The 12948-nt window shown below is 44.9% G+C and overlaps 1 protein-coding gene across 13 annotated transcripts in view; it reads left to right on the forward strand.

The window, feature by feature from the left end:
* Positions 1-12948, forward strand: part of Tmem175 (transmembrane protein 175) — a 14444-nt gene continuing 1496 nt past the window's right edge. The window contains exons 1-12 of one of the 13 annotated variants that reach the window (XM_059274965.1): positions 1-202; positions 326-489; positions 3465-3500; positions 4755-5012; positions 5187-5225; positions 7299-7396; positions 8998-9049; positions 9312-9347; positions 9884-9967; positions 10287-10451; positions 11319-11397; positions 11695-11830. In XM_059274965.1, coding sequence (XP_059130948.1) covers positions 4869-5012; positions 5187-5225; positions 7299-7396; positions 8998-9049; positions 9312-9347; positions 9884-9967; positions 10287-10451; positions 11319-11397; positions 11695-11830 — 833 coding nt within the window. In that variant the 5' untranslated portion in view covers positions 1-202; positions 326-489; positions 3465-3500; positions 4755-4868. The other 12 variants (XM_059274967.1, XM_059274966.1, XM_059274970.1 and 9 more) reach the window with 12 other exon arrangements.

Here is a 12948-nt window from a genome sequence, read left to right on the forward strand (position 1 = left end):
CTGCAGCCCCATGGGTGTCAAGCTTCGGAGAGGTGCAGAGAGGGGCGGTCGCTATCTGGCCCTAACCTCGTCCCGTCGCTTCTGCTGGCCCGAGTTACGACTGCTTTCGCCGGGTCCAGCCTCGGTGGCTGGGGCGTCGCGGGACGTTGGGCGCGTGCAGCGGACCGTCCCAGAGCCCGCCGCTCGCGCCTGACGCCTCAAGGTAAAAGCAAGGCCTGGAGCCCACCCTAGGGTCGTAATGCCCGGTTGGGGAGAGGAGGTTGTCTATTAGACAAGCAGCCAGCCTGATCCACAGACACGCGTTCTTATGTTTTGGCCCACACAGGTATGGGGGAGGATGAACTAGTTGCTAACATTAAGACTGAAAAAACGTTAAGTTTAAAAAAAAAAAAAAAAAAAAAAGCTTCACAACGTGTGTAGAAAAATCACCTGGCAGTACTGGACCCAGAATCCTGTGTGATGTCAACCACCTAGAGCTGCCCACTTTAGGTGAGACAAAGTCATGGGGTTCCCACCCATCTCCTTACCTCTGTGGTTCCTGAAGCCAGGTGAGGTTGCAGCCCCTTGTGTAGAGTATGTGTTGTGGGACTAAAAAGTTGATCAAGCTCAAATCAACATCTTTTTTTTTTTTTTTTTTCTTTTTTTTTTTTTTTTTTTTTTTAATTTATTTATTTATTATGTATACAGTGCACATATCCCTGCAGGCCAGAAGAGGGCACCAGATCTCATTACAGATGGTAGTGAGCCACCATGTGGTTGCTGGGAATTGAACTCAGGACCTTTGGAAGAGCAAGCAGTGCTCTTAACCTCTGAGCCATTTCTCCAGCCCCTCAAATCAACATCTTAATGTTCCCAGAATTGTATGCTATTAAAGATACCTTTGGAAACTACCTGCTCTAAAAGTCAGGTAGAAAAGAAATGAAAGATGGTCATTAGCCATAGTGAGGTAGGTAGTAGGTGACCAGCAGTTTCATGAAAATGGTGAAGTGGAAGCTGTGGATCACACGTGGAGGAATAAAGTGATGAAGTAGAGATGGTACCTGGGGGTAACTGAGGGGTTTTATAGAGAAGAATGTGGGAGCTAAAAGGGCAGTGTGGTACTGACATGTTCTTAGATGGGAGCCATGAGCAGCCCAAAGCTAGTGAAAGTTAACCCTTTAACTCTTTAATAGTAGAGAAGAGTACTGTCCTTTAGAATAGCAGGACAGTCAAGTCTATACCACTCGGGCATATTCCCAAGGAACGCTCAATCACACCACAAGGGCACATGCTCAGCTATGTTCATAGCAGCATTATTTGTAATAGCCAGAACCTGGAAACAACCTAGATGCCCTTCAACTAAAGAATGGATAATTTCTCATATTTTATAGATTATTTTTTATTTTCTTTTGAATCACAAAAGGTATTGTTGATGAAGCTCAACTTTAGTATTTATTTGCTTATGCTTTTTTTTTCTATAGATAGGGTCTCTCTACATAGCCCAGGCTGTCCTGGAACTCACTATATAGAACAAGCTGGCCTCAAACTTGAAGAGATCTGCCTGTGTCTTGTCTCCCAAGGGACTAAAGGTGTAGTCCATCGTGCCCAGATTGTTGCTTATGCTTTTTAGTGCCATCTTTAGAAATCTTTGGCTGTAGTGATTTCCCCCAAACTTTCTTCTAAAAGTTTAATAGTTTTAGCTGTTAAATTTAAATTTTTGCTCCATTTGAATTGATTTTGTTGTGGTTCTTTGGCATGTGGAAATTCAGTTGTCCCTACACTACTCGTTGAAAAGACCATTCTTTTCCCTATTAAATAATTTCTACTCCCTTGTCAAGAATCAAAAATCAGTTAACCATAGATGTTTGATTTTATTTCTGAACTTCGTATCTCTGTGCCAGCACTAGGAAAACATGAGTTTTTTTCTGCTTGTCAGTGGATGAGCCGATAGAGGTACCTTTCACACAGTGGAAGTATGACAGCAGTAAAAAGAAATGTGTTGTGATGTTCTCAGGAACATGGTGAATCTCAGGTAGCAGAAGCCATACTAAAAAGGTCACATAGTATGTGCCTCAAGCACAGGACATTCTGAAAATGGCAAAGTAGCAGTAAATAGCAGAAGCACTAGCATCTGTCACACCAGCATCTGCCAAGTGCTAAGGTCTAGGCATGGAAAGCTTAGAAGGGCTACCTGAGGATGGAGTACCCTTCAGTCTTTATTTTATGAGTATGGATGTTTTGCCTGAATGTGTGTCTGTGCACCATATGCATGCAGAGCCCACAGAGGCCAGAAGAGAGCATCAGAACTCCTGGTACCAGTTACAGATAGTTGTGAACTGCCATGTGGGTGCTGGGATTTGAGCCCTTGTCCTCTGAAAGAATAGCTAGTGCTTTCCAACCACTGAGCCATCTCTCTAATCCTTCAGTCTTGATGGTTGTGGTAACACAACTGTGTGTATTCCCCAGCAACTCAAGAGAACTGCACAGCAAAGGTATGGTTTGACTGCATAATCTAAAACACTGATTCTCAACCTGTGGTTTGTGATCCCTTGGGGATTGTTGAACTACCCTTTCACAGGGGTCACCTAATACCATCGGAAAAATACAAGTATTTACATTATGATTCATAATAATAGCAAAATTACAGTTATTAAGTAATAGTGAAAATAATTTTATGGTCGAGGGCCATTGTAATATGAGGAACTATATTAAAGAATCGCAGCATTAGGAAGGTTGAGAACCGCTGATTTAAAGAGTGAGCCTTGGAGCCGGGCGGTGGTGGCGCACGCCTTTAATCCCAGCACTCGGGAGGCAGAGCCAGGCGGATCTCTGAGAGTTTGAGGCCAGCCTGGGCTACCAAGTGAGTTCCAGGAAAGACGCAAAGCTACACAGAGAAACCCTGTCTCAAAAAACCAAAAAAAAAAAAGAGTGAGCCTTAAAGAGATACAACAAAAAGCCATGTTGCTACCCAATGCCTGCCCTTGCCATCCAGGTAACCACCTGCTTATCCGGGACCTAATAAATCTGTTCTTTGTGTTTTGTTTGCCATACATATTTTCATTGTCATGAACAAGGAAGATGACATAGAACTTACCTTTTTGCAACTGCTTTTTTTTTCCTTCTCAGCATTTTGTTTTAATTTTATCTCTGGATTCATATGTAGGGTCCTCACAACATTAATGGCTTAATAATAACACCTATTTTTTTTACTTTTTTGTTGTAACAAACCTTGCTTCAGTGCAGATTCATCTGTGTCCCCTCAGATTCAGCTCCTCCCCTGTAAGGGTGTTCATTGCGCCTCTAGAGTTGTTACTAACTGCCAGTTCAAATATGGCTCTTGTGGCTCCCTAATATATCAAAGTATCCTCCTCACATCCTAGCTAGCTCTTGACTGGGGATCTGTACCATTTTAATTGATACCTAATTGCTTTCAGTTGTGTTTCCTTGATTACTAGTAAAGATGAATTTTTTTCTTTCTTTTGCAGTGCTGGGGATAGAACCCAGGACATCATATGTGTAAGGTAGGCTATCTCCCACTGAGCTGTACTCAACCTGAATGCCTTATATATATTTGTTTGCAACTTATTTTTTTCCTATCTGAAAATTGCTAGTTGCCTTCTTTTATCCTCCTCCCCGTTTTTTTATGTATCATCTTGGTGAAGGCTTGTGCTTGATTGCTAGAGCAGTATGCCACATTACCCCCTTGCCTCTGATTATGTGGTACCTGATGTTAGGTCAACAGCATCCTCTTCAGAGTACACCCAGTCAGTCATACTTCATGATAACCTTGTTTCATTACTAAAGGGCTTGGGCTTGTGACCACCCTTGCTAAAGCTTCACCCTTCAAGTATCCTGGCTCCTACTTTCCCATCCTCCCAGAGAGTACTGCTACTTTGTGCTCTGACTATCCACCTTTCAACCTCATTTCCCCTAACTGTGCTGGTGACTCCATAGTCTCATCTCCTTTACAGCCTCCTTTCTCACCTCTGCTGCCTGAGGCTGTCCTTCCCATGTCTTTGTAAATGTGTCCCAAAGCAGGGTACATTTGTGTTGTTGCACTGATTGGCTTGCCCTCCTGAACCCAAGCATTAACTTTCCTTTTACGGTCTCAAGACCTGCTTTTGCTTTCCCAGGAACACTTCTGTACCCTGCTTGGGCATACTCTACCTTACCCCAGGTCACAGCTTCATCCTTCTGACCATCCTTGCCACACTCCTGTCCTCTCTCTCATGATTGCAAGTGGGGACTTGGAAAATACTTCCCAGTGGCCCACCCTTCCATATCCTGTAGCTGCTGAGTGGTTCTTAGTTTTTCTACCTCTGGGTCCAGTGTAGCATACAGGTGGATTTCAAGGCTGTACTTCAGGAACCCTTTGCTCCTGGGGCACAAATATTTCTCCTCCCCAGAGAATGTCTCAGCTGGCATCTCACTTGTCTACCCAGAATTGTTTCTGAAAAACTTAAAAACATCCCAGACCCTGTGAGCTAAGGTAGTAATATCCCTCAGGGACATTACCTTTAGCCAGGAGATGTGCTCAAGCCTGACAAAGCAGCTTGTAGGGGAAACTTGGGGCTAGATTTCAGACCTTCCTTGGTACCATGGTATACTGAGCATCTACCCTGTATCATCCATCAGTGCTTTCCCACTGAGAAGGAGAATGTATCACCCCAATCACAGAGCTCACTAATGAGTCTGATGGTAATACTCTTAGCCTGTGGCTGGAAATCTGAAGGAACTACCTTGTGAAGTGTCTCTTTCTTTGTCTCCATACCTAGCCCATGTCTCTACATTGAAATGGCTGAAGTCCACAGGGTTGGCCACCTGATCCCACTGATATGCTCAGAGCTACGCTTATTCCCAGGCTGCTGTGACAACTCGGTGGCCCCACCATGTCCAGGCCCCAGGCCCAGGAGCAGGCAGTGGATTCTGAGGGAGACTCATCCCTATACAGGAGAGACGAGGAGGGGACCCAGAGCTCCCACCGCATGCTGGGCTTCAGTGATGCACTGCTATCCATCATCGCCACTGTCATGGTCAGTGTTGGGCCCATCTCAAACCCACCCCTGATTTCTGCAGCAGCGTCAGATGCCCAAGCCTTTCATGAAGGTGGGGCTGCCCAGCAATAGTCAAGAGCCCATAAACCTCTGCCTCTGAGGATCCACAGCCCAAGAAGTATCTCTTGGTTATTTTTGTCTTTGTTTCTTTAGATCCTGCCTGTGACCCACACAGAGATCTCACCAGAACAGGTAACAGGAGCAGACTGGTTTGTACAGTGGGCCAATAAGAAAACCCAACCTGGACTTGGGGAGCCAACCCCCAGATCTGCAGGCAGCAGAGCCCAAAGCAGAGTATTTATTGAGAGGGCAGGACATCTGTGTTTCCTCCTGGCAGGATATGCACTTAGAGTAGGTGGTGGTGGTGGGGCTGAAGCACAGGCTTCTGCAAGGGAGACTATTTCTAGCTAGGTGGACAGGTAGTGATATCCTCCACTGAGAGGAAAGGAAGCATGTCTACCTAACCAAACCATCCTGTGTGGGTAGCAGAGAGCTTTTTAAAAGCATTTCCATTTATATCCAACTTTATGGGATTTTTTTTTTTTTCCTGAGTCAACAACATGTAGTTCTTTAGTGAAGCAACTTTGAGACTTGGACAGCACTGAGGTGCCTTTCTTGGTTTCATCCATGTGATTGGCATGCCACCACCTCAAGGAAACAGGTTGTAGCTCTACCCAGCACAACAGTGAGGTGTGATTCTAGCCATACCCGCAAGTTGAGGTAGATCTTTGGGGAGGTCCCAGAACTACTGAGGTTTTTCTTTTGAACTATAGTTACAACACTGGTGTAGTGTTTTGATAAAAAATTAAACTTTCAGAAACCTGAGCATCAGACCACACTTGTGCTGTGCTTAAAGCTGTTCTGATGAGAAAGTACCTGCTAGTGACTGGTACATGGCAACCCCAGTCTAGGCAAGGCTATGTAGTGAGAACCTGTCTCAAAAAACCTAAATAAAATTAAAAAGCATAGTGAGCAGATATGGCTTAGTGGTAGAATGTTTGCCTAGCCTACATGAATGAAGCTGTAGTTTTAATCCTTGGTACTGAAATTTTTTAATTTTGTTTATTTTTTTTGTTTTTGTTTTTTTTTTTTTGAGACAGAGTTTCTTTGGGTAGCCTTGGCTGTCCTGGACTTGCTCTGTGGACCAGGCTGGCCTCGAACTCATAGAGATCCTCCTGGCTCTGCCCCCCGAGTGCTGGGACTAAAGGTGTGTGGCACCATACCTGGCTTCTGCTCAATTTTTAAAAAAGAAGACTTAACTTCCAGGCCTGGTGGCATTGCCTGTGATCAATAGCTGCTCTGGAGGTTGAGGCAAAAGATTTCCAAGTTCAATGCCAGTATGGGCAACTTAAACCCTGTCTGAAAATAAAAAGAGGAGGCCAAGTGTGGGAATGCACGCCTTTAATCCCAGCACTTGGGAGGCAGACAGGTGGATTTCTGTGAATTCGAGGCCAGACAGGACAGCCAGGACTATGTAGAGAGACCCTGTCTCAAAAACAAACCAAAAAACTGGGTGTGGTGTTGCACGCCTTTAATCCCAGCACTCTCAGAGGCAGATGGATCTCTGTTAGTTCGAAGCCAACCTGGTCTACAAAGTGAGTTTCTTTGAGTATGTTTAAAAAGCATAAAGCTCCCCTCTCATGATTTCAGAGGTAAGAGTTCTGCCTTGATTGAGGTTTTTTTGTTAGTACTCTGGTCTCTGTTCTAGCCACAACCCCTTAAGTGGTGTCTATGGAAGACCCATTATGCTTGTAATCTCATTGGGAACTGTTAGAGGTGTCCCTGCCCATGACTATGCTGGATCTAACCTTGCTATAGCCTAGATGTCTATGTCCCTCCAGAATTCACATGTTGGAACTTAAACCCCAAAGTGAATACTTCAGAAGAAAATTAATGACCTTCTAGAAGGACTGGATGCCTTTTTTGCCCTTTGTATCCCTTATGCTGTGACTGTTGAGATGCTTAGACTCTCCCTGGAAAGAAGACCTGCTGACAGCCAGGATTTTTTGCCACTTGAGGTGATGGTGTCAGCCTGTGACACCCAGGGAATCTATTGCTTTAGGAAAACTACCTGCAAAAGACATCTTTGAGGGTGGAGGTGGGACAAGTGTAGTAGAAGTAAGATTAGACTGGGAACAGACATAGACTGTGTACACTTTGAGCCTGGTGACCTTCTCACTATGCATTAGGGTAAGTCTTGTTGAAATGACCACTGTTGGGTCATATGTGTTACTTTGTTCTAATAGCAATGTTCTTTTCATACAGCAATTTGACAAAAGTATACAGAAACTTCTAGCTACTAGGATTGCAGTCTACCTGATGACATTTCTGATCGTAACTGTGGCATGGGCAGCACATACCAGGTAGGGAGTCAGACCTTTAACACAAGGTCTTCATTGTCATGATTTGTTCAGGGTAGGCAAAGGAGGGACAGAGCTGGGCATGTAGGTGTTGCATTCCTGGCTGCAGATCAGCATGATCAAAGGAAATACTCTTCAGAGAATGCTTAAGGTACAGAAAAATCCACAGATCCTAGTAAACATTTCACTGCTCTGTGTGTGGGGGGGAGTGGTGGTGGGGGTGGGAATGAGTCTGTATCGACTAGCCTGCCTCTGCCTCTTAAGTGCTAGGATTAAAGGCATCCAGCTCACTGTTCTTTAAAGACACATTTAAAAGTGCAGCAAAATGTTTCATGTTACACACTTGTTCCCAGCAAGATTATGCTGATAGATGGCCTTTCTGTTTCAAGAATTGAAAGGCTTTATCTTTTTGGTCTCCCTTGTTTATGGAATGTCCACAAGGCTCACAGCCAGGTGGGTGCTGGGTGCCTGCCTGTAACTTTAGCCAACCTTCCCTATACCAGCATCATGGTTCATTCATCAGGGGCCACACCCACTGTGAAAAACATTAACAGAAGGGTTCTGAGGCCCTGGGAGGCCCTTCATAGATCTGTTCTGCATCCTGCTTTGGGTGCTCACTTGGTCTTAGTACCAGCAAGTAGGCAGCAGAACTCCTGTTTGTAGAGTTGCAGCCCCTTCTGTTTGGCTTATTAAGACTTCAGCTCAAATGAGCCTGTGTCACTGACATGAGCTTGAGGTAGCTTCTAGAGTGAGAATGGCATTTCAGCTGAGTCCAGTCCAAGAGAAGGCCATGTGCTCAGAGTTGGATGGGTGGCAGCCTGAGCCACAGTCAAAGACTATTGGGGGCAACCCTATTGTAGGGCCCAGGCATTGGAGGAAGCTTTAGGATTCTTGGCAGCCTATGCTCATGTTTCCATGATGGTTGGTACTCCATTTTGTTTTCTATTTACATTGTAGTATCTCCATACAAAACCTTCTCTCTGTTAAATGACTTCTAACAGGTGCAGTGTATGAAATCTTTGGGGAGAAAAGAATATTTCTTTCCTTCAAAATGGATTTTAGATATAATACCTAAAAAACAAGTGTATTGTACAATAGAACTCTAGCTCCACATCCCCAGAGGCTGTTTCTCACTCATGAGACAGGTAGCTTATTGCCACCCTGCTAGTCTTGCCCTTAGCAGGACCTCCCTGGACAGTTAAAAGTCCCCTGCCTTTGTGCAGAAGTCTCCCTCGAGGCTTTCTACGAAAAGACTGTCTGCAAAAGATTTCTGCGTGTGTGTGTGTGTGTGTGTGTGTGTGTGTGTGTGTGTGTGTGTGTGTATGTGTGTCAGTGTGTCAAAATCAGAGGATAACTTATAGGATTTGGGTCTCTCTTCACGCCATGTGGGTCTGGGGATCAAACTCAGGTTCTCAGGCTTAAAAAGCAACCTTTACCTACTAAGTCTTATCATCAGTCCCACTAGGTAGTATCTTAAATTTGATCAAAAGTGACATCTTTAATGATATTTTAACCAGAAAATACTGTGGGAGGTGCATTTTAATTTTAATATTATTGGAGCCATATTTGAATGATGGCCCATCTTCTGTTTTTCCTAACTTTAGATTGTTCCAGGTTGTTGGGAAAATAGATGATACACTTGCCTTGCTCAACCTGGTGAGTAATTGTTTTGAAAAATGAGTTTATGTATGATTTAGCCCTCCTGAAAGGTAGGACAAGATATGGGTCCCCACAACCTGGATTTTGTCCATTCCTGAAAGCTCCTCAGATGGCCCATGGAGTCCTTCTGTCCAGGACAGAGGCACAGGCTTCTTGGGTATATCTCACCCCACAACTCCTATAGATACATTGCTGCCTTCCTGGAGTGCCCCTTACCCTCTAGGCTTTCTGATGACTGTGACCTTTCCTTTCACTGCAGGCCTGTATGATGACCATCACCCTTCTACCCTACACAGTGAGTAAAGATCATCTCCCTGCATACCCATCTCCCTTGAGCACATCTGTGTATGGCAGTCCTCAGAAATGCAGGTTCAAGACCTGGACGGCAAATTACAAAGAGGAGAGAGTTCCAGAGAACTAGCGGTTGGTGTGAATAGAGGAAGGAGTTTAGGGCTGCTGGAGGCAGAGGCCACTGAGAGTGTCCCCGATGCCCCTTGCTTCCACCTGCCTCTCTCCGTAATTCCCACTAGCAGACGAACAAGCATTCAAAATTCTAATATAGGTTGTTGGCCAAAGTATACAAGGCTATAATGCAGATAATTCAGATCTGAGGGATTTTTACATGATAGTGGCTTTCAAAGTCTGAAGCAGTGGGGGGCATTGCTCTGTTGGAGAGCTGAGTATACCCATGCCCAGCCCCATACCATTGTCCCCACACTAGGACAGTTTTCTTCTCGGTGCCCAGTACAGAGATGGGGAAGCTCATTATACACCACCTCAGAGTCTAGTTCTGATAGCCTTTTGGGGGTCTTGTGGGGGTTCTTTTGACAGTTTTCTCTAATGGTGACGTTCCCTGATGTGCCCCTGGGCATCTTCCTGTTCTGCATGTGTGTGATTGCCATTGGATCTGTGCAGGTAAGGACACAGGATATGGATGTGTGTTTGCCATTGGGTGTGCAAGCGTGATCTACATCTCAAGTAGCCCAGTCTTACCCATAAATGCACCTGGGATGTGGCATATCCAAGGCCTCACAGTCTCAGAGTAAGATGAGAGTCTACCCTCTTCTCGACCCCAGCTTCTCAGAACATCCTAGGGTAGGAGGCTATCTAGGAGGGACCCTCTTGCTCCTAACCCCTAAAAATGTGTATGTTGGCTCAAGGGTTAACTGGTGCTCCGTCTACCTGCTGGTGCCCTATAGCTTGTTTTATTGTTTGTTTTTTGTTTTTACCACAGGCACTAATTGTAGGGTATGCTTTCCACTTCCCACACCTGCTGAGTCCACAGATCCAGCACTCTACACACAGGGCCCAGTCCCGGCGGCATATCCTGCGCCTAGTCCTCCGTGGCCCAGCACTGTGTTTTGCTGCAGCTGTCTTTTCACTCTTCTTCTTTCCCTTGGTGAGCACTGGGAACCTCAGAGGAAGTCTTAGCACAGTTGAAAAAAAGCAAGGACAGCTAACAGGAGAAGGAACAGGCAATGCTGAAACAATGTTTTTTCAGAGCAGGCTATGGGAGCCAGCTTGAGCAGGGTCATCTTAAGTACTATGAAAGTACATTGAATTTTAAACCAAAGTATCCTAAGAATTTTGAGAAATAACAAATGCTAGTTATTTTAAATGTTTGGTAACAGGCATGACATGGTCCCACATGCATACAAACAAAAAATTAATAATTAAATGTAATTAAAATTAAATAAGTAAAAATTAGTGGATGTTTGGTTAGCATTTCAAGAACATTCCAAGTTTTAAACAGATGGACTAATGAAAGCTTGTGAGTGCTGCAGATGCCATCCTTAAAGCCTTAGCAGGTCATCTTGTGAGGGGATAAGGTTCTAGCTGAGTGGGTGGGATCCAGGGAACCCAGAGACTTTAAAACTGGAACAGAACAGAACAGTATATGGGAAGCATCTAGCCAAGCAAACCTTGGCTGAGGAGTCACAGATGAAGTGTCTTTTCAAGTCCATTCCCATTAATTTCTTAGTTGGAATGCTTACCTTTTATTGTTGAGCTGTTACTATTCTTTATGTATTCTGGATACTAAATTCTCAGAAAGTACATGACTGGTATCCATTTCTCGTTTATGATAGTCCTTCCTTTTGGGATTTTGCCCTTACACACAGTTAATTTCCATAAAGGACAGTTCTCTGAATTTTCATTTGTTGCTCCTGCTGCCCCTCTATCTGTGGCAGAAGAGTGGGACCAGACTTGAGGTGTGAGCAGCCCCCATTCCCAAGGAAACACCCTGACCTGTTATTTCTTCCTGCAGTCATATGTGCTGATGGTGACTGTCATCTTCCTCCCTCATATCAGCAAGGCTACCGCCTGGTGCAAAGACAAGCTCATGGGTAGGTGACCATGCACAGCACTACAATAAACATGTTGGAAGGTTCCACCAGATTTCAGGCTACTCCCAAGGACCACTGAGTGGGAACAAGGCATCAGTGTGTGATGCCTTCTGGGCTCAGCCCAGTTCTGGTGGTGGGTTTACTGGGCCCTGGCTGCTTCCTGCCCCTTAAACATCTCTACATCATTTCCCCTCTTGGCCTGTATATTCCTGGCCCCTTGGAGAAGACGGCAGTGATAGCCACACTGGCCTGACAGTCTCTAACCTAGGCTAGTTCCTTCTCCTGGCATGTCCACAGGCCACAGGGAGTCTCCAGCTCTCAATGTGGAGCCCTTCAGTATTGATCTGCATGCGCCCCTCAGCAAAGAACGGGTGGAAGCTTTCAGTGACGGTGTCTATGCCATCGTGGCCACACTCCTCATCCTGGACATCTGGTAAGGACCCTAATTCTGCTGCTTTGGCCCATCTTCCAGGTGGTAGTATGTCCTTGACTGTTTTGTCCTTAGGAACTCCAGAAAAGTATTACTCAGTACTAGCTTCCCCTTGGGTACTTGCAGATTTATGTAGGCCCCCTTCCCTAAAGGTCTCCCATCCCGTTGCTCTCAACCTGAAAGCACAGGTGCTAGGCTACATTGTGTTCTCTATCCCAGAAGTATTCAGGCAGCTCCCTCAGACCTTATCTACTTCCATACTTACTAGGACTGGCTCTTGTATATGGCCTAGCTCTGATACAATACTGTTGGATCTCTAGTTGGGTATTCACTTTTATTTCCAAGTGTCTCCTCTACCTCCACCCACCCACGCCCCTTTTTTAAAAGCCCCTTGCTCTCCTCTGGCCTGTTTCCTCAGTCATATTCCATTGCATACTTATTTTATTAAACACATTACAACTCTGGTTTTATATTCTGTATCTGACACTGATTCTCCTGATACTTTTGAGTAGGTTTTTCTACTATAATTTGTGAATTCTTATAAGCTAGAAGTAAATATTCATTAGTACCTGATTTCCTGAGTTCTTAGATTTAAAGAATATTCCAGAACAATCTCCTTTTGCTTCCATTCTGTGGCCAGGGCTAAAGGACTCAGCTAAGAAGCCATGGTTAGGGCAGGAAATCAAAGCCAAGAGAAGGCTGCCACTTCCTGCCTGGAGTCTTACTTCATATGACAGCCCTCAGGCTCTTGCCTGCCCCCATCCTATGTCCCTCTTTCTGGCTGATTTGGAGAAAGCAGTGGGTACTGGGGTGTCCTGACATTCATGTCCAGGTGATGGGTCCCCATTCCTAGACTCTATGCTCCAACACAACCTGCAAGAGTCAGGATAGCTGTGGGGCTCTCTTTCATAGGTATCCTACCCTCAGAAGGCTGGCCCTGGCCAACGAACCAGAACTATCTGTCAATTCCTGACTGTCAGATAGGGCACCAGTTGGCAGAGAATATACAGGACTGGTTAAATTTGCATTTTGAGTGAAGAGTAACTGTTTAGTATGCAAAATATATGTAAGTAGCACATAGGGAACATTTGTGTGCTAAGATCACGTTATTAATCTCAAAT

The sequence above is a fragment of the Peromyscus eremicus genome, chromosome 10 (assembly GCF_949786415.1).
Source record: "Peromyscus eremicus chromosome 10, PerEre_H2_v1, whole genome shotgun sequence".
NCBI lineage: Eukaryota > Metazoa > Chordata > Mammalia > Rodentia > Cricetidae > Peromyscus > Peromyscus eremicus.